Source organism: Calonectris borealis, chromosome 27 (genome assembly GCF_964195595.1).
Source record: "Calonectris borealis chromosome 27, bCalBor7.hap1.2, whole genome shotgun sequence".
Lineage (NCBI taxonomy): Eukaryota > Metazoa > Chordata > Aves > Procellariiformes > Procellariidae > Calonectris > Calonectris borealis.
In genome coordinates, this window is record NC_134338.1 from 4,306,998 (window position 1) to 4,326,439 (window position 19,442).

General features: G+C 53.5%; 3 protein-coding genes across 5 annotated transcripts; 1 reads left to right on the forward strand and 2 right to left on the reverse strand.

The window, feature by feature from the left end:
- Nucleotides 1-248: 248 nt before the first annotated feature.
- On the reverse strand, nt 249-1,862 carry NODAL (nodal growth differentiation factor). The gene is made up of 3 exons (XM_075174707.1): nt 1,646-1,862; nt 492-1,282; nt 249-401 (listed from the first exon to the last, which is right to left on the reverse strand). Exons 1-3 carry the CDS (start codon nt 1,860-1,862, stop codon nt 249-251), a joined length of 1,161 nt encoding a protein of 386 aa, XP_075030808.1.
- A 1,362-nt stretch (nt 1,863-3,224) lies between these two features.
- Nucleotides 3,225-13,188, forward strand: ASH2L (ASH2 like, histone lysine methyltransferase complex subunit). Of its 3 annotated transcripts, XM_075174834.1 has the most exons (18): nt 3,240-3,395; nt 3,713-3,782; nt 4,668-4,813; nt 5,020-5,143; nt 5,617-5,705; nt 6,067-6,161; nt 6,301-6,396; nt 6,624-6,719; nt 6,926-7,001; nt 7,702-7,719; nt 9,089-9,182; nt 9,541-9,758; nt 9,976-10,143; nt 10,502-10,695; nt 11,130-11,222; nt 11,581-11,679; nt 12,002-12,061; nt 12,500-13,188. In XM_075174834.1, the coding sequence occupies exons 5-18, from the start codon at nt 5,633-5,635 to the stop codon at nt 12,605-12,607; spliced, it is 1,488 nt and encodes a 495-aa protein (XP_075030935.1). In that variant the 5' UTR covers nt 3,240-3,395; nt 3,713-3,782; nt 4,668-4,813; nt 5,020-5,143; nt 5,617-5,632; the 3' UTR covers nt 12,608-13,188. The 3 variants fall into 3 exon arrangements, with proteins under 3 accessions (XP_075030933.1, XP_075030934.1, XP_075030935.1); XM_075174832.1 differs by lacking the exon at nt 5,020-5,143 and having other exon boundaries at nt 3,225-3,395; XM_075174833.1 differs by lacking the exons at nt 5,020-5,143; nt 7,702-7,719 and having other exon boundaries at nt 3,226-3,395.
- On the reverse strand, nt 12,652-18,123 carry STAR (steroidogenic acute regulatory protein). Its single transcript, XM_075174835.1, has 8 exons — nt 17,887-18,123; nt 16,489-16,665; nt 15,803-15,916; nt 15,391-15,518; nt 15,152-15,310; nt 14,416-14,600; nt 14,143-14,236; nt 12,652-14,054 (listed from the first exon to the last, which is right to left on the reverse strand). The coding sequence occupies exons 1-8, from the start codon at nt 17,954-17,956 to the stop codon at nt 13,947-13,949; spliced, it is 1,035 nt and encodes a 344-aa protein (XP_075030936.1). The 5' UTR covers nt 17,957-18,123; the 3' UTR covers nt 12,652-13,946.
- Between the last annotated feature and the right edge of the window lie 1,319 nt (nt 18,124-19,442).

Consider the following 19,442-nt stretch of genomic DNA (forward strand, 5'->3'; position numbering starts at 1 on the left):
CCGCGCGTAGCCTGGATCCGTCCATGCACTGCGGCCATGCAGTGCTGCAGAGCCGCTAGCACCCTGGCACCCACTCCTTCTCCCCTGGTACAGCCGGAGCTTTGCCAACCCAGGGGCACGCAGGATTGGGAGGTGGAGGGGGCTCAGTGATGCCCCGGTCTGCGCGTTGGTCGTGGGTTGGGTGGCCAGTCCTCGGGGCCACTTTCTGGGCAGAGATGTGTCCCTTCCCAGCAGGGATCGAGCTGGCCTCAGTTGCAGCCGCACTCCTCGATGATCATGTCCTCGTGGTGGCGGACGACGATTTCACCCTTCTCGTAGTAGAGCATGGAGAGGGGACTCATCCTGACCGGGGAGCAGGCGGGGCAGGGCACCTGGTTGGGCTTGTAGAGCTGAAGCAAACTCTGTGGGGACACACGGGAAGGGCAAAGCATCACCCCCTGCTGCGGGGCTAGGGGTGCATGGGGGGAGCGGAGGCAGCAACCCCCTCTTACCTGTATGTAGGCGTGGTTGGTGGGCTTGAAGGTCTCGTCCACAGGCGACGGACACTGCCCTTCGCAGCGGTAGGCGTTGTACTTTTTGGGGTAGACGATCCAGCTGCCCCAGCCGGTCTGCTCGAAATCCACCATCATGTCCACCCTCCTGCACAAGGACCTGCCCTCCTCCCCCGGGACGGCAGCGGCAGCGTCGCTTACTTTGATTCTTTGCTTCTCCTTCCTGTTCCTGCGATGCCGGCGGGTCCCCGTGCCCTGGGAGCCACTGTCACGCATGACGTGCTTGGAGGTCTCTGCTGTCCTGATGAGGCTGTGGTCTCCTGGAGACTTGTCTCTGGAGAAGACGAGCAGCAGGACTCTGTCTGTCACGTCCTGAGGCAGGGCTGGCTCCCCATGGCCAGTGTCGCTCGAGGTGGGCAAGTGCATCGCGGTGGTGGCCAGAGCGGCTGACCCACTCACCTCCCACCGCTCCCTTCTCGTGGGACTGCGGTGCCCAGGGGCCACGGCTTGGTGGAGCCAGGACCGGAGCAGGCTGGTGACCTCAAAGACTTTCCAAGAGGCCTGGGTGGAAGAGGGGCTGCCAGCCACGGTGCCCAGGAGGAGCTGGTGGGCGCAGGTCCCGCTGCCCCGGCACCTTGTCCGCCGGCTGTGGTAGATGTCCAGGGAGACGCTGTGGGCTGGGGAGAGGCCGGGCAGGCGGACACGGAGCTCGGCCAGATTCACCTCCTGGCTGCTGGAGAGGGAGGACATGTCGAAGGAGAGCGCCCAGCGGGAGCCGTTCTGCAGGGAGCCTGAAACCCAAGGGGCATGGTGAGGGGACCGCCGGCTGTGCCAGCGCCGGAGGGGACGGTGCCCTCGCGTGCTGCAGGGGCACGGTCCCTCCGCAGGAGCCCGAGGGTCAGGGGAAAGCAGCCAGATCCACCCCGAGCCCCGAGAGGCAGCAAGAGCACCGGACAGTGCCAGCCCCGGGGAGAAGGATGCTCGGGGACCGTCTGAGTCCCTGGACAGGGATGCTTGGGGACAGTCCCGGTCCCAGGACAGGGATGCGTGGGGATGGTGCGGGTCCCGGGGACAGTGCGGGTCCTGGGAACAGGGATGCTCGGGGCCAGTGCCGGTCCCAGGACAGGCATGCCCGGGGCCGCGGCCCCACTCACCATGCGGGGAGAGGCTGAGGGCAGCGGCGGCGGAGGCGCGGAGCGGGGCGGGAGGGGAGCGGAGCAGCTGCAGCATCAGCGGGGGGCAGCGCGGCGGGGCGCGGGGCGCGGCGCGGGTCGGTGCGTGGGTCGGTGCGCGGGTGGGTGCGCAGCCCAGGCGGAGCAGGGCGAGGGCGCAGAGCGCCAGCGCGGGCGCGGAGCGGAGCGGGGCCCGCATGGCTGCAGGGGCCGCCCGCAGCCGCCCTATTTGTACAGCAGCCCCGAGCACCGCCCCGGGCGGCCCCGGCCCCCTCCCCGCGGCCCCGGCAGCCCCCTCCCGCCCGCCCTCCCCTCTTCTCCCCGTCCCTCTTTCCATCCCTCCGTCCCCGGCTCCATCCCTCCCTCCCTCCGTCCCTGTCTCCATCCTCCCTCCCCTCCACGGCCCATCTGCCCCCGACCATTCCTCCCCATTTCCATCTCCTCCGTTCCTCCCTTTCGTCCTACCTCCTTCTCCCCATCCTTCCCTCCCTGCCTCCAGCCCTATCCATCCCTGCCCCATCCCTCCATCTCTTCTTCTCCTCCTCCCCGTCCCTCCATCCCTCCTGGGCTCGTCCCCACCTCCAGCTCTCTCCGGCGCTGCCCTGCCGGGGGTGCGGCCGCCCTCTCGCTGTGTGGGGACACTGCTGTCCCCAGCACCCTGCACTGCCTGGGACCCGTGGGGACGGGTGGCCCCAGCACCTCCCACAGCAATCCTGTCCTGCTCCTTGGAGAAGGGACCAGGACCGGGGGTACCCGTGGGCATCGTCCCCGTCACTCCCCCAGCCCCGTCCAGGAGCCATCCGGAGCAGGACCAGGGCAGAGGGTGCTGAGCACCCGCCGCCCCTCCCCGCTGAGGGCTCAGGGTGCAGGACGGGATAGTGGGGATCGTCCCGCTGGGTGCGGGGCGGGGTGGGGGATGCCAGCCGGGCAGCGCAGGGGGAACGGCGCCCTGCTTGGGTGGGCTTTGCCCGAGGACCAGCCTCGGGGGGACCCGATGGGTGCTGCTGGGCCAAGCAGAGGGATGCGACGGGTGGACCCTTCTGCCTTTAACGCTGCAGAGCGAGCGGGAGCGGCAGAGCGACACTGGGCTGCGCCTCGCCCCCGGCCCCGCCGCGCCCGGCCCCCGAGGCGTGAGGAGCCGAGCGGGGGGTCCCCGCCTCCGCCGGCCCACCCAGCGAGAGGGTTTCGCTCCTCCTTTCCGGGGGGAAACGCGCTAAATCTTCACGCGGGACCCCGCGGCGTGGGGCCGGTGGCAGAGAGGAGCCCACGGGCGCTGCTGGCGGCATCCCCTCACCCTGCGGGGCACCGGGGGCCTGGCACCGGCTCCCAGCGGGGACGTGTGCTGACGTGGGCTTTACTACCCCCGAGTCAGCTCCGCACCTAGCTCCCAGGCTTTGGCTGGGTGACGTCACGGCGGAGCAGGGTGACGCCACGGCTGCCCCCTCCCCGCCGTGTCCTTCCCGGCGGCCGCCGCCAGGTGGCGCCACGGCGCCGCCCGACCGCGATGGGCCCCACCGGGGACCATTGCCCTTTAAAGCGGGGAGTCTCGCGAGAGCGACGCGCGGCGCCTTCTCGCGAGAGCGGGGCGGTGGGGGAAAATGGCGGCGGCGCCAGCGGCGGCCGTGGCCGGGATTGTTGCTCCTGCGCCCGAGGGCGCGGAGCCCGCCCCGGACCCTCCCGCCGCCGAGCCTCCGGCCCCGCCCGAACCGGGCGCTACCGACGCCGAGACCGGGTATGCGCCTCCCTGCCCGCGGGCCCGGCCCGCCGGCGCAGGCCCAAGCCCCCCCCCCCCAGCCCTGGAAACCGCGAGGGCTAAGGGGAGGCCTCTCCCCGTTACCCTGGAAACGGTGGGGTACCGGGGGGTCCCCTCCCCCGGGAAGCCACGGGGTGCCGGGTGGTCCTTCTGCCCCAGCGACTCCGGGGGGGCCCAGGGGCCGCGGCCCGTGCTGCCCAGTCCGCGGCGGGCCCCGGGGCCAGGCTGCGCTCCACCAGGGTTACGGCAGGGCCGGGGTGGGGGCCCGGCTCAGGGACTCATTTCTGCTCTCGCAGGGGGGATGCCGCCCTGGTCGATGTCAGCGCAGCTCTGGAGACAGAGTCCGCCAACGGAAAGGACCCCCTGGTAGGTGGCTGCGGGCAGCCGGGGCTGGCTGGGAGAAGCCCAGTCCACGGGGGTGAGCTCTGCGGACGGGGAGAGAACGTGGGAGCGCCCCAAGCTGAACGTGCGGCCTCCTGGTGAGGGTGCTGCCTGGCCGCCGGGCGCCACAATTTGCAGAGCAGCCCTGATGGTGGAGTCTGTGCGGGCCTGGGAGAGCTGGGGGTCCTGGACTTGGAAGTTGTCCTTCCCTCTTGTGGGTCGTTGCAGGCTGAGGTCCTTGGGATAGCCGTTCACCAGACTGCTAATCCTCTCCCTTCTCCCATTCGTGGGTTGTCTTCCCCCGCCGCCCCAGCACATTTTCCCAAAGGATTCTTATTTGGTAGTGATCTTTGCGCAGATGACAGGGGAGATGCAAAGGCATAAGATAGCCATGGGTTGTACGTGGCGCAGGAAAAGAATTTTTTTTTTTCAGAAGATAAAATATTTGTATTTAACAAATAGATGTCTGGCAATGCCTGACGTGTTAGGACTAATAAGTATCCTCAGTTTTCCAAGATTACTGAGGCAGGGGTAAGATGAAGACATAGAAGGTGAGAAGGTAGTTATTAAAAAAAAACCTGAACACATTCCTGTGGTTCAGTTGAGAAGGACTTTCCATCCTGCTAGCTTCAGTTTTAGTTCTTTAAAGAATTGTTTTGGAAATTAAATCCTTACACATCTGACAAGTTCTAACTCACTGAATCTACAAAATTCACAGCTCACTCACAGCATGGCTGTGTATTAGGGGAAGAAAAAATTTATTCCCTCTGAATTGTCCTGTCTTGACAGGTTATTGCACAAAACTTCTTTCCTGTCTGATTCAGTCAATCTTTAAGCCAGTCCAAGTTTGCCGATCTGCTCTGGTTCTAGGAAGCTGCTGGGGACAACTCCGAAGTCTTGGATGCTCAGGCAGGCTCAGTGGATGAAGAGAACGGGCGGCAGCTTGGAGAGATAGAGCTGCAGTGTGGAATTTGTACAAAGTGGTTCACAGCAGACACGTTTGGCATTGATACCACGTACGTAAGCTCTGCTTAATGCTGGGCATGAAACTTGGGTTAGCAAAAATGGAAGTATTTAGAGTGTAAATTCCCAAGGACCAGGACCCTGTCTGGGTCCTTGGACGCTTGGAAACCAGTATGTTATGTAAATAACAAAAGCTTTGCCCAACACAGCAGGAAGTGTTTATGTTCATTCATTTCAACTTTAAACAATATTTGTCCAGACCTCGGGACTGTCGGAGCCACCCTTGGACCTAGTGCCTTAGAGGCCTGTAAACGTTATTTGAAAAGCAGAGGCGGCTTCAACAGACGTTTTCAATTGGCGTGAACAAAAAGTAAAATCTTCCTGTAAGTTAAAAGTAAATTCAGCTTTCTTTCTAGAACCTGTGTGGGACTGACCTTAGACTTGTTAAAAACTTAACTTTTTTGGTTGTATTTTGTCCCTAAAAAGTACTCTAGACTTCCAATTAAAATTAATTGACTCAGATGGAGCTCCTTGTCCAGAGCTTCTGGGTTGTTGTCTTTTATTTTACTGAATGAATTTCAGGACTTCTCTAAAACAAGAAGATGACACATACCTTGCTTACATTTTTCTCAAAAGCTTTATGGCTTTTCTTGATGCCCATGATAAACCTAACTTGATGAAAATACCATTGAACCTCTAAGGTGTTTCTAGTTTTGGAGAGAGAGAGAGAAATTAATTTGTTAACTTGGAATAATTAATTTCTTAATCCGATGTAGTAAAGAATAATTGATTTCTTAACCTGCTGTAGTAAGTAAGGCGTACACCAGAACTTACAAATCAGCGTGCTCTTTTCCAGATCATGTCTGCCTTTCATGACCAACTACAGTTTCCATTGCAATGTTTGCCATCACAGTGGGAACACATACTTCTTAAGAAAACAAGCAAGTAAGTGTAAAAGCACACTCATTGAAATTTTGTGCAAGATAATCCTGGAGGCTTCCTTTTATCTAAAGTTGGTGGGAGGGTTCTGCTGAAACTTTTCAAAAATGACCAAAAGATCCCGTATTACCAACCAGCATGTGCAGCTTTTCCTAAAAATGTTTTGCCATTTTGCTACTAACTTATTAAGATGGTGAAAATCTTCTGTTTAGTGAGGGCTGCTGAGTTAGGACAGAACTTGTGAGGGTTTTACTGTTTTTCAAGATAGCATGGATGTTGTGTGGTTAGTAATCGTCGTGTACATGGGTGTATGTTTCATCTTCCCCATGAAGTGTAATTCTAGCTCTGGTGTACTTTTGTTTTTAAGATCTCAAGGAAATGTGCCTTAGTGCTCTGGCCAACTTAACGTGGCAGTCAAGGACACAAGATGAGCACCCGAAAACTATGTTCTCAAAAGATAAGGTATGGCTGTTATAAAAATCATCACGGGTTTACGTAAGCTATGATTTCAGTGAAGAGCAAGTTCAACCAAATACTGGCAGCGAGACTTTCAGACCCACACTGTTAAGACTCAATTTTTTTTTTTTTTTTTTTTTTACAGGATATTATCCCATTTATTGATAAATACTGGGAGTGCATGACAACTCGACAGAGACCTGGGAAAATGACTTGGCCTAATAATATTGTCAAAACTATGGTAAGTGTTCAGAGTTAAATTCGTGGAGGATTTTCTGCAAATGGTACAGTTGTCTGCTGTCGCGTTTGCTGAGGTCTGGACTTAGAGCTAAATGGTGAAGATTCTAAGGCTTTTTATGTAGTTGATATACATACTACATACTAATAGTAAATACTATGATTTAAACACTCCTTAATGAACTGGATATGATCTTACCCTGTGTAACTTAAACTCCTCCTCTATTTTAGTGTAAAGAAAGAGATGTATTCTTGGTGAAAGAGCACCCGGACCCAGGGAGTAAAGACCCAGAAGAAGACTACCCCAAGTTTGGACTTCTAGACCAAGTACGTAATTAGAGATGGAAGGAAAGTGTGCCGTGGGGAGTTGGGAGGAAGGGGCGGGGGTTCTTTTTGCTGAGTCAAATGAGCAAAACTTAGCCAAGTCACGCTGTGAGCCTGTGTTGTGCCAAGCACCTGGAAGAGCCGTGTTCAGGCTCTGAGTGGTAAGTTTGACCGAGTCTATACATCAGGGTTTTTTTTTTCTCTTTCAGGATCTTGCCAATATTGGTCCTGCGTATGATAACCAGAAACAGAACAATGCTGTATCCACAAGCGGAAGCTTAAATGGCAAGTTCTTTAATCAGTCGGTTTTTGAATATTTAGGACTAAGCTGTATTTTCCCAGTCCTATAGCTGGGCGCCTGTGCAGTTACATCAGTTGAGATGCTGGAGTTAAACCTGTCATGTGAACTGAGGTTACGCTTATTATGTTCAAAACGTGTTCAGCCAGTCTTACCGTGCCTTTCTGTAGAGATGGATTAATTTTACCTTCTCGTGAAGGCTCAACTTTTTTCTTCATGGCGGCCAGCTAAATCAAGATGCTTGCAAGAAAGCTGAGCTTGTCAGTTTTCTTCCATAATGATTTTAATTTACCTACTTGTATTATTCAGATTTCCTGTTTCCCTCACTCTGAGATTTGAAAGTAGTTGAGGAAAGAATGTGTTATTCCTTACAGTCACCGCTTGCATTTTACTGTTGTTCCTTTTTGCGGAATGACAGTTGTACTAACAACTTTGCCTAGCTTGCTGAGATTACTTATAGTAATCTTACTGGAGAAATATTAACTGCCGATGAGATTTCTTTGTGTGCGAGGCTACACCGTTCTATGTTAAACACATTCAAATAGTACCTAACAGGAGGTGTTTGGGGCTTTTTAAAACAGGGTTGTAGATATCTAAGGCTGCCTTGTCTCCATTTCATGCACTGGTTGTTTTTTATTTAATTTCTGGAGGATTGACAAATATGTGGTGCCACTTCTGTTCTTACAGGTGGAGCCTCTTTGGGAGGTGAATATTTACCTTTCAGCTTCTAAAACTTAAGTATTATTGTTTGCAAAGCTTTTTTGCTCAATTATCTTAGAAGCTAAAGTCAATTAAAAATCAAAAGCGTGCCCTGATGTGCTTGCAATACTTTAATACAAAACAATTTCACTTTTTAATCTTCAGCAGTTAGAAGCTTTTAATTATCATATTCTGCCCCACTTGACTGGTTTAAAGTTTTATTTTCACTTTTATATTTATTTTTACTTTGTATGATTTGACTTGATACTGTTGTAGTTTTAAATCCTAATGCTAAATAAGTGGTCTGAATCTGTGAGCTGGTATGATATTGTGATTGTTTAGGCAAATAAGTGATGACAAACTGGAGAGCCTAAATGTTTATCTGCACTAAAACTAGCAAGTGCAGTTGAGATCATGTCATGTTTGTGCAGAATATGGTATTTCTTCAATGGTTTGAATCCCTGACACCGTAAGGGGAATGCTGATAATTTAAAAGCTGACTATATTTTTAGTGACGACACAGTATGCGTTTCATAAAGGTGTTTATCTACAGTACGTAAAAATCTGTAGTTTTCCTTGTAAATCAACAGTGATCTTTTTCAAAATAGTCTAATGATAAAATGCCGATACAATTTAATGTATTAAAACGTTATGCTGTTATTAGTTTGATTACATTTGACATGTAGCTTTTCCTATACTATAGTTTTATTTATGAGTAAAAATTGGGTGCCATAATACGAAATGATACACTGTTCAATCGAGGTACTAATTTTGGTAATACTGAAGAGAAACACCTCTATTGCTTTTCATTTTTCCTCAGCTTAGGTGTATTTTATTTTATAGATGGAAATTTAATGTTAAGTGCTTATTGGTGTCAGAGTGTTCCTCCAGCATAGTGTGTCGCTGGGATGATGACTTTACTTAAAATCAGATAGTGTGTGCTGTAGGTTGGGTTTTCTGCTGCTTTTGTGGAAATAAATTTGAGCTGTGGCTGGAATCTCCATGAAAGGAAATAATAACGCTTTTGAAGTGGATCCTGATGCTGCTGTCTGTAGATCTCTTGATGACAGAAAGATTCTTAATTCTCACGTTAAAAGCTTGAGTTGAGCTCATTTTGTTAATAAATCTCACTTTGCTTCTACTCTAAATTTAGACATTTCAAAAGTTGACTAGAAGCTACATAAAAGTTACGGATTTTGCTGTGCTCATTTCCAACAAAGTCTGTTTCACATACAACTGTGGAAGAAGGTACCTGAGCTCATGAACCGATTTTGATTTGGCTGCTTCTGCCCCTTTCTGTTTGTGGAGATTCCATGCTCACGGGCTCTCTCTGATATCACCAGCTGTTTAATATGCCGCTGTTTTATGTGTTAAGGGGGAATTGCTGCCGGAGGCAGTGGGAAGGGACGGGGAGCGAAGCGCAAGCAGCAAGATGGAGGGACCACGGGAACAGCCAAGAAAACCAGAAGGTAAGAGGAAAGACGACGCGGTGGCACAGTAATGAGCATCTATAGCGAGGTGTTGTACAGAGGGACAGCTTTACTTTTGATGCCTTAAGCTGCCTCCCGCCTGTCTCTGCCCTTGGTAGATTTATGGGGAATCATGCCATAACCCTGTGATGTTATTGATAGAAACTATTTGAAATAGATGGGTATACGCTCATTTTGTAGATGAGCGTACGCTCATTTCACACAGACTCTTGGAAGCAAAGTGGCGTGCAGGCCGTGAGCACTGCAGGTGCAGCTCTGTAAGAGGTTGTCCTGGGTTGACTTGTGACTGAACCATAGCCACCGTGAGATGCCAACCTGTAGTTTTTGTGTTTCACAGTGACCCGTTGTTTTCTGCTCAGCGCTTACCACCCCACGGTTATCCTTTGGAACACCCCTTTAATAAAGATGGATATCGTTACATCTTGGCTGAGCCTGACCCCCACGCACCTGACCCAGAAAAATTGGAGCTAGACTGTTGGGCAGGAAAGCCTATTCCTGGGGACCTCTACAGAGCCTGCCTGTATGAACGAGTCCTCCTAGCACTGCACGACCGAGGTACAAAGCTTGCTAATCATATGCAAGTTGTATAGCCAGCTCCTCTTATGAGGGGCCATCTTCTGTAACCTCACGTTACCGGTTATTGACGTTCAGACGTAATTGCTTTAAGAGGTGCAAACGTTGAATCCACTTCTGTATGTTCACTTGCCTTTTGACATCGCCGCACATTAGAAATCACAAATGAACCGCTCGTATCTTCTCTCATCTACCGCAGCTCCTCAGTTAAAGATTTCTGATGACAGACTGACTGTTATCGGCGAGAAGGGCTATTCAATGGTACGAGCCTCACATGGGGTGCGGAAAGGAGCGTGGTACTTTGAAATATCCATGGATGAGATGCCTCCAGACACAGCTGCCAGATTAGGCTGGTCACAGCCATTAGGTAAATAATTTTACCAGGTATTTTTTAGCAGTGGATTCCAACCGGTTCCTCTATTTCTTTCCCCAGTAGTTTAGACCTAAGGAGGGTAAGTCATGTTCAGCTTGCCCGCTTCTTCACTACTTTTCTTAAGGGGAAACTCTTTCTGCACGTGATCTAAACTGTGGAGAACTGCAGTAGGGGTGGATCCTTTATGCTATTGCATGCTTGGCCTTGCCTAACACTCTAGTCAATGCATTTGTACTAACGGCAGTCGTATTTGTTAACAGAATGTAATTACTGTTCCAAAACTTGAGGTGGGACACACAGAGGTGCTCCTGCTACACTGCGTATGTTCATGAAGAAACGTTGGTTTCCGCAGGGAACCTCCAGGCGCCTCTGGGATATGACAAGTTCAGTTACTCCTGGCGCAGCAAAAAGGGAACAAAGTTTCACCAGTCGATAGGGAAACACTATTCATCTGGCTATGGACAGGGTGATATACTGGGATTTTACATCAGTCTTCCAGAAGATACTGAGACTGCCAAATCACTGCCTGACACTTACAAAGATAAGGTGAGGTGTGGAGTTCACTATTGGATTAAGTGTTCGCTAGGTGGACAAGTGGAAAACACGTTGCTCTAGCCTCACTTTTGCCCCCTCTGAGTGCATCCTTTCCATCCTACCTCTGGGTACCACTGTGGCTCGCAGCAGAGAGGTCCAAAGCGTTGATCGCAAGAAAACAAAATACCCAGAGCCACCCAGAGGTTCTGCAAGGGAAGGCTCTGCATGGACTCCTGAACGAGATTGCCCACATCTCGTTTTGTCTTCTCTTCCCCTCCTGGTTCTCAAATATTTGAGATGTGTGAATCACTCTTCACGGGTACTCGACACAACAGGCACGCCTATCCCAGAGCAGGGCTCCTGTAGGACTGCTGTTCTTTAATATGTCACTAAAGGTAACAGTTTTCCTGGCTTACTTATGAAGTGGTTGTTTTCTAATATTTCAGGCTTTGATCAAATTCAAAAGCTACTTGTACTTTGAAGAGAAGGACTTTGTGGACAAAGCAGAGAAGAGCCTAAAGCAAGCATCCGGAAGCCAGGTAAGTGAAGCGTTGGTAGGTGGAGGATGCAGAACTTCAGGAAGAGTGGAGAGCCTGCTGAGACTGGCTTATTGTGTGTATTAATCGCTTGCATTTAATGAGCACGAAGGGAGGCCAATCATTAGTTCTTCATCAAAAACAAGAATGCTTTTATTAAAGCAACAATAAACGTGAACTAGCAAACCAGCTGCGCCCCTTGCTTGTAATGTTATTGCTGTCACTTAAGTAATTGTCTGGCATCAGGTAAAGGGGAACAGAGCGTAGGTTAAGCTGCATCTTGAGGATTGCTTTGTAGTTCACAAGTAAGGTCATGAAAGTTAGTATCAATGGAAAAAAAACTCTTAATTTTTCTTTTCAGATAATATTCTTCAAGAATGGTGCCAGCCAAGGAGTTGCCTTTAAAGACATCTTTGAAGGAGTGTATTTTCCTGCTATTTCTTTGTACAAAGGCTGCACGGTAAGTAACATATCTTTTGAAAGATAATTCCTAAGTCCATCATAGTTTTAGTAATGCATAAGAGTGTAGGCACTCTGGGAGCATGTCAAGCAAGTGAAGAGGAAAGATGGGAAATGTTTTACTGAAGCAACTCTGGAACAATGCTGCTGTTCACTCATGTGATGTAACTTTATCAAACTGCTGAACGAACGCTCTCATGCCAAGGATGTTTGTTCATGTGGTCTTGCACAGGGTGCAGGTAGGCTCGGGAGTAGGAGGGGATGAGGACTGAAGACTAAAGAAATTTGCCTGGCTCTTTTTTGATCTAATGTGTCTTCCGCAGGTTTCTATAAACTTTGGGCCATATTTCAAGTATCCACCTAGAGATATCACTTACCGCCCGGTAAGCAATAACTGAAGCTTTTTACCCTCCACTTTGTGATAGCCTCACGGTATTTAAACAAAAGGTGTTTGAGATTTTGTTGTGGTGGTGGGAGTTGATTTATCGGAAGCCTGTATCTGTCCTCTTCAGTCTTTGTACTTGGATAGGGTAGCCAAAAGGATTGTATTTAAAAATATTTAAGGACAGATAGCCTAACAAATAACTTAGCTAAATTTTAACTAAATAGTAGATGCTGTCTTGTTGCTCTTGACAGATTATGAAGTCCCTGTTCTTGCCCGTGTTAGCCTCTTTCATCAGTAAGAGGGCTGAATTCTTGTTCAAGGAAGCACTTGGGAACTCTGTTTTCAGGAGGGAAACAGTCCTGGAACGTTGCTGTCACGCTTTGTCCCGAGCCTGTACCTCATGACTCGAGCGAACTGTCTTTCGTTCCCTTTGCAGATGAGTGACATGGGCTGGGGTGCTGTTGTAGAGCACACGCTGGCAGATGTGCTGTATCACGTCGAGACAGAAGTTGATGGAAGACGAAGTCCACCCTGGGAGCCATAAACAAAGTAGGCGGTGTGGTGTTAACAAAAATCACACAGTGGGTATCCAGTCAAGTGGTTTTATTATAGAGGAACATGCATCACTCCGAGCGATCAGCCAACGAGCAAACAAGCTGAAGCCAACGCAGCTCTTGATGGCAGGCGTTATGTATATTTGTTACCTGCTGAAGATTCACGCTCTACCACTATGCTGGAGTCTAAGTGAATGCAGTTCTGGTATGTATTGTGCTATTTGTGGGCATCTCTTGGAGTCTTCAGTAACTTTCACAGTGTAGCTAGCTGAAGAAGCAAGTCTTGTGTTGGGGTAACTTCTCATGTGATGTACCTGGGTTGTAACAGTCCCTTGTTCAATGAGAGCAGGCTGTAGCGGGACCTACCTGCTGTGTGTACACTTGCAGAAGCAACACTGACACTCCTGCTCAGCTGGGTTTGGCTAGTTGTAAACAACAGCTTCCAGCCGGGAGGATTGTGTTGTAACAAGACTACTGCATGTAAGACTGAAATTTGGGCTTCTGTCCAAACTGTATTTTTTTTTTCCCCACAAACTGGAAACCAGTTTAAAAATAAAGGCTTTAACTCTTACTTTTGCTGGTTTCTTTTTTTGTCTTGTGACTTGTTATGAATGAGATTTAAACTCAAAGTAGCTACACTTTAGAGATGTCTCAAGCTGAAGATCTGCTCACTGCATTGACAAGTTTGGCAGGAGGCCCTGTATATGATCATCATTGCAGAGCTTTGAATGAATAAATAATTTGATACTCTGTGTGTGTCTGTACAGGAAAAATAAATTAGCTGCTTCACTGGGGAGAGAGGGGAATAAAATTTTTAGGTAAGTGCGTGCTGTGTTTGTGTTTTGGGGGAAAGAGGGGAGTAAAATTTGAGGTTAAGTCCATCCTGCATTTGCCCCACAGAGCATGTGCTGGTCCTTTGCCTTTCCAGTCAGGTGTCTGGGACCTCCCTAGTAACTAATTAGCCAAGGCCTTTAATAGTAGACACCACTAATTAAAGCTTTATTTATTTATTGAAACTAACTAGTTAGGGGCCTGACTGGGCTAGCACATGCTCAGTGGAGCAAATGCAGGACTTTTTAACTCAAATTTTTGGTCCTGCATTTGCACAATGACTATGCGCTGGCCCAGTCAGGCCCCTGCGACCTCCCTAACTAATTAGTTTCAATAATAAAGCTTTATTTATTTATTAAACTGTATTAATTAGTGGCACCTCCTGTTAAAGGCCTTGGCTTATTAGCACAGGCTGCAATTAAATTGTGTCTGGCTTGCGCCATCAGAAGATTCCCTGCTCTCCCCCTGAACAAAGCACTACACCAGCAGGCTGTGCGGTCAGCAGCTGACGGCCGCCGTCCGGGCCAGGCGCTCCCGAAGGTGGTTGGCAAAGTCGACCTGCGTTTGGGACAGAACCTGGTTGATGATGGTCTTCGGCAGCCAGCCCTGGAGAGGAGCAGATACAGCCCGTGAGCGGAACGTGCCTCAAATGCAAATCCTGCTTCTCCGTCGAAATGCTTGCCGCAAAACTTACCTTCAGGTCAATGCTGAGAAGCCACGTTAGCTTGGTTTGCGAAGGACTGCCGGGCAGCGGGCGCAGGATCATACATGTGGGACCGTTCTCGGCTCTGTAAGAGGACGGGAGCGCACGTGTTGGAAAGCAACGCCTGACTTGGCCTCAAAATTACAGCTGTGCTGAAGCACTGAAGTGCAGTGCCTCTACCGAGACAAACCTAGTGACGCTGAGCCCATACTCAGTGAATCTGACTCATTAAACACCCCGTAAGTGAACGCAAAAGGCGATTACCTTATAAATCCTTCCTGTTCTGGCATAGCTCCGTATTTTGTGGACATGCCGGCCAGGACGCAGGTGGAGCCACGTCTCTTAGAGCACCGGACGCTCACGAAGTCCCGTGGTCCGACAATGTTACCAGGGGTAGTGGCTGCCTTCTCGTGGGTGATCACTGTGTCCTTTCCAATCTTCTGGAGAATCTGGACAGTTTAGAATTAAAATGTTAATGTGAGGTATTTACTGCAAACATAGTTAAAAGCTAGCTTTGATTACTGAGTGCTTATAGTGAGAAAAATTGCAAATATGTGCTTTATCCCAGAATACAGAACATTAGTTTTCAACACCTGAAAAGGGAAGGTGTTTCTCTTACTCCAGACAAGCTGTGGAATAGCTATCACGTTGGAGTACAGTGCTATTTCTCCTCTGGTAACAGTACAAATTTAACAACGGAGCTGGCCTTGCAAAGCGCATTCCCTACCGAATAAGTAACAGACAACCCTCCATCCGCTGACAAGCTGTTACAGACTCACTTCTGCTGCAGCAGCAATGTGACGACTGCAGAACGAGCTCCACCTCTGCAGTAGGAAGCGGACAAGACAAAGTCTGGCTTCTCATTTCCCGAAGAACGGGTGGAGAAATCCCCGTGCTCCTGCTGGGACGGGCAAAGTGACCCTTTGGCCCTTCCGACACCAGACAAGCAGCACGTGTGCGTGAGCCCCTGGCTGAGACAGGTCTGACATGCGCTTCCTACCTTGACTTCTCCGACGTTGGGATTCCAGTCTCCCATCTGCTCCATGTTGTCCACCAGCTCACTGTACACGGCGTCCAGGGGCTGGTCCACCACCACCTCGAGTCGGAACACCTTGCCCACGTCCGGGAGCACCTTGCTCAGCACTTTGTCTCCATTGTCCTGGGAGGGGGTAGGCAGAATTAACATCACAAATATTTACAGGAGGGCCGTGTCATTTTGCTGCAAAGCAGAGCACCTACCACCACCGTCTCTGTCTTCCAGCCGTCCTGGTCCCCGAGGATGCTGAGTGATTTCTGGAGGGCTTCCTCTCCTTGCTTGATGTAGGACATTTCCATCTCGCTGAAGGGCTTCTCCTCCAGCCTCGAGCCTGCATGGGATCAGACAAAAGCAGGAGTGACTGTAAGAACATCGCACAGTTGACTAACACATCGTAATACCAGACAAGCTTTATCTACATCAAATACACTTCTCTGTGCCCAGGGGCTGGGGAAGTAAACTCAATTCCCACTGCTTGCCTGCCTTTGCCGTTTGTTTAGCAAAAGCACAGGCGACCCCTGAGCAGGTTTTCCTCCAACCACCCTCCCGAGCCCTGACGGTGACGGTCACCACCCGGCAGAAAGGGCCAGACCCCCCCATCTGCTGGTCACTTACTGAGCAAGGAGCTTCTCCTGCGAACCTGGTTAATCCATGTGCTGGGTCCCGTGCCGCGGCAGGCGAGCTTGCTCAGCTCCTGGCTGATGGCGACAGCGGCTTGTCTTCTCAGGCCTGAGAGCAGAGAGCGCGTCACTCACCAGCTGGGCTTTGCTCTTTTTTTTTGCAATTTAAACATACAACATTGAAGAAGTCCCTGCTTGCTTCCTTTTACCTGCTACCTTCGCTGAAGTCCCTACAGGCACAGAGAGCAGCTGACTGCCATTGCACTGCTCGGGGACAGAAGCTCTCCTACACCACCCGGGCTTTGCTCCAGATCCGAGCCGCGCAGCACGCGAGGAGCAGACGGCAGTCATAAAAATACCGAGGAGCAATCATGCGGGTGCCCAGGAAAGGCCGTAGGAAATGGAGTACGAGTACAAAATCCTCGCAGCAGTGGGAATGGTACCTACAGCTACCTTCCTCGTTCAGCAATAGCGCACAGCCGTCCCCCTCGGACCCCAGAAATAGGTCTGGGGGCACAATGGGTCATGGAGGACAGTAAAACACGAAACCCAGAAAGCAACAGGGTGTGGGGTGGCGAGAGCATCCCCGGAGGCTCCAGCCTCCTCCCGCCCTGTGAGCCCTGCCAGCGCTGCCCACCGCAGGCTCCCCCAGCCCCGCGTCCCGGCCCCCCGGCCCCTCACCCGTCATGTTGCGCAGGTGCCGGTAGGAGATGGCGGCGCAGAGCTTGAACGTCGCGGGCAGCATCTCCCTGGTCGGGCAGGAGCCGTGGGCTGCGGGTGGGCGTCTCTGTGGCAAGCGCTCCTCTGCCCCGGCCCTCCGGGCGCTCGGCCTTAAATACGCCCGCCGAAGGATGCTGGCTTGTCAGCAGAGAGATAAGAGCCATCACTTACGGCAGGGCCCGCGGGGCCAAGGCCAGACCCAGCTCCTCGCGCATCTGCCGGGGGCCGCGGGTCGCCGCTGGGGCGTCCGGCGAGCAGATGCACGCACATGGGCGGGCGCGTGCTCAGACACCGCGCTGGCACGATGCTGCCCGGCCAGCCCCCCGCCGCGGTCCAGCCATGGGGGGCACAGGCAGCTCCCGAAACAAGGTGAGGGCAGGAGACCGAGGCACAGCCTCCCCGCTCGGCTGTAGGGTGCTTTGCGGGCGATCCCTGTGCCAGGGACAAACCCCGCTGCGCATGGACCTGGGGTCCATGGCACGGCTGCCCCCGCACGGATCATCGGCCATGGCTAACAACGACAACAGTCAATTATGACAGGTAACAACGGATAAAGGCGGATAACAACGGATAATAACAGATCACGATGGATAACAATGGATAACACCAGCTCACAGCACAACCATCCCGGAACACCCGGAGCCAACCTCAGCTAACGCTGGACACAAGAACCGGGGAGCCTGTCCCTGCCCCGGGGAACCGGACCCCACCGCAGACCCGCGCTGCGGCGGCACGTTAAAGCCCCAGTGCACGAGACCAAACCCGCAGGCAGAGCGGGACCTCCCGGCACCGCCGGCACCCACAAACGTGCGTGGGACCGGCGGGCGCCCGGGATGGCTGTGCACGGCAGGGCAGCACCGGGGACGCTTTATGCACGTCGCAAGGACGAGAGTGTTTCGGACGGCGCAGAGCCCTCCTTTTGCCCCACAGAGCCCTGCGCTAACACAGCCCGTCTTTCAGCCTCCATAAAGCTGAATATTAAGGATATTAAGCTGCTGAGCCTGGGGCTGGGAGCGAGGGGCAGCCCCCGCACCCTCCCCAGAGGCCGGTTTATCTGCCACAGGGCTGGGAGCGGTGGGCAACGGCCGAGCAGCGATAACACTCAAGGATGAAATGACATTTCTGGGATGAGTTACGGCCCCGGAGACCAGCGCTCCCCAGACCCCGTGAATCACCAGCTGCTTCCTTTGACGTCAGCCCCTGCACCCTCCGCGGGGAACCTGACCTTCCCCCCCGCTGTTGCAACAACTTGGCCAAGGGGGAGGTCAGCCTCTCGCTGCGCCGGCGGCCCGGCCCCGGGGAGCCCCTCGCCTCCCCCAGCCCACCCGCCGAGCCCCCGAGGGGTGATCTGGGTCCTACCTGCCATCCGGGAACGGCCCCGCTGCTCCCGGGACGGCTCCTCTCCACTGCCGGCGCTGCTGTTCTCCATCACGTGCAAGAGAAGACACCTCGTTCACATCGGCGATGCGCGGTTAGATGGAGGTGCTGGGGCCAGGAGGAAGCCAGAAGCTGCACCATCCCCTTCCCAAATGTTTACTAGGAAATCGCCGCTGCAGCCACACTCCTGCTCGCCGACCAGCGCTGCAGCCCCGCGCAGGCGTGATTCCCGGGTCCCTGCTGCAGCTCGCCCCCCGGCTGGGCTTTGTCCACCCGGTCCCCACATGCCTGCACGTGGGGGGAGGAAAAATCAGGAGGGTTTGAAATCCCTGAGCCGCTGCCGGGAGCTCCCAACCCCGCACGCCAAACGCATGCCGAGCACTGAGGGGTCTGCGGTGCCCGGGGGGAGCAGGCGAGACCCTCCGGCAAGGCGCGCAGCCCCCGGCCCCCCGCAGCTGGAGCGCCCTGGCCGGGGGACGCAGCACCGGGGAGCAGGGTGGCAGGGAGACCCCCCGGCTGCGAACCGGCCGGGACCGCTGTTATCCCAGACGGAGCAGCCGCTCCCGGGCACAAGGCCTCGGCACAAGGACGCGCTGTTGTTTGTGAGAAGAACCAAAACAGAGCCCGGGCAGAGCCACCCCTCCGGCTCCGGGCCGGGGGGGCTGCACGAGCCCCTGGGCGCCCCTCGCGAGGGGACACGCGGGGACAGGCACGCTGCGCCACGGCACACACGGCAAATGCTCCGGGCGGCCAGTCCCCAGGGCGGCACGCAGAGGGCCGCAACCTGCCGGGAAGCTGTGCCGAAAAGGCAGCCGGGACCCTCAGGGAGGTCTGGTTAACTGGGACCCCCCCGAACCTCACCGGCTCCCAACGCCACTTCAGCATCTCCTCTGGATGTCCCGTGGGGGTCCCACGCCGTCGCCGTGCTGGGCTGCCCGCTGAGCCTGCGAGGAGAAGGGACGGCAGCCCTCCCGCGGCACCGGGGAGGGCACCGCGGCACCGGGGAGGGCACCGCGGCACCGGGGAGGGCACCGCGGAGGACACCGCGGCGGGCACGGGGAGCAGCAGCACCGCGTGGTGCCACAGGCATCGGGGACGGGATTTGGGTCCCAGCACCTACCTCGGGCACCGGGAAGGTGCCTCTCCGTCGGGGCAGGCGGGAGCACGGCTGGCCTGGCTGGCTGAGTTCACACGTGCTGCGGCACCGCTCGCCTGCTCGGGGCAGGATGAGGCCCCGGCCACAGCTCGGACCTGCCCGGACCCACCTGGATCCTCGGCTGGTGATGCTGAGCCGAGCCGAGCTGAGCCAAGCTCTGCCGAGCTGAGGGTGCTGGAGGCAAGGGGGGAGCATGGCCGCATCCTGCACGCCAGCAAGGGGACGCCCGGGAAGACAGCACAGCCCCACTCCAGGACGGGCACCCAGCACCCTCCCACACATGTCCCGTGGGGACAGGAGAGAGAAAATACCGGGGGAGGCAAAACAGCCACAAAAGCGCCCGCAGCACCCGCTGAGCCCCCGTCCCCCATGAAACGTCCCC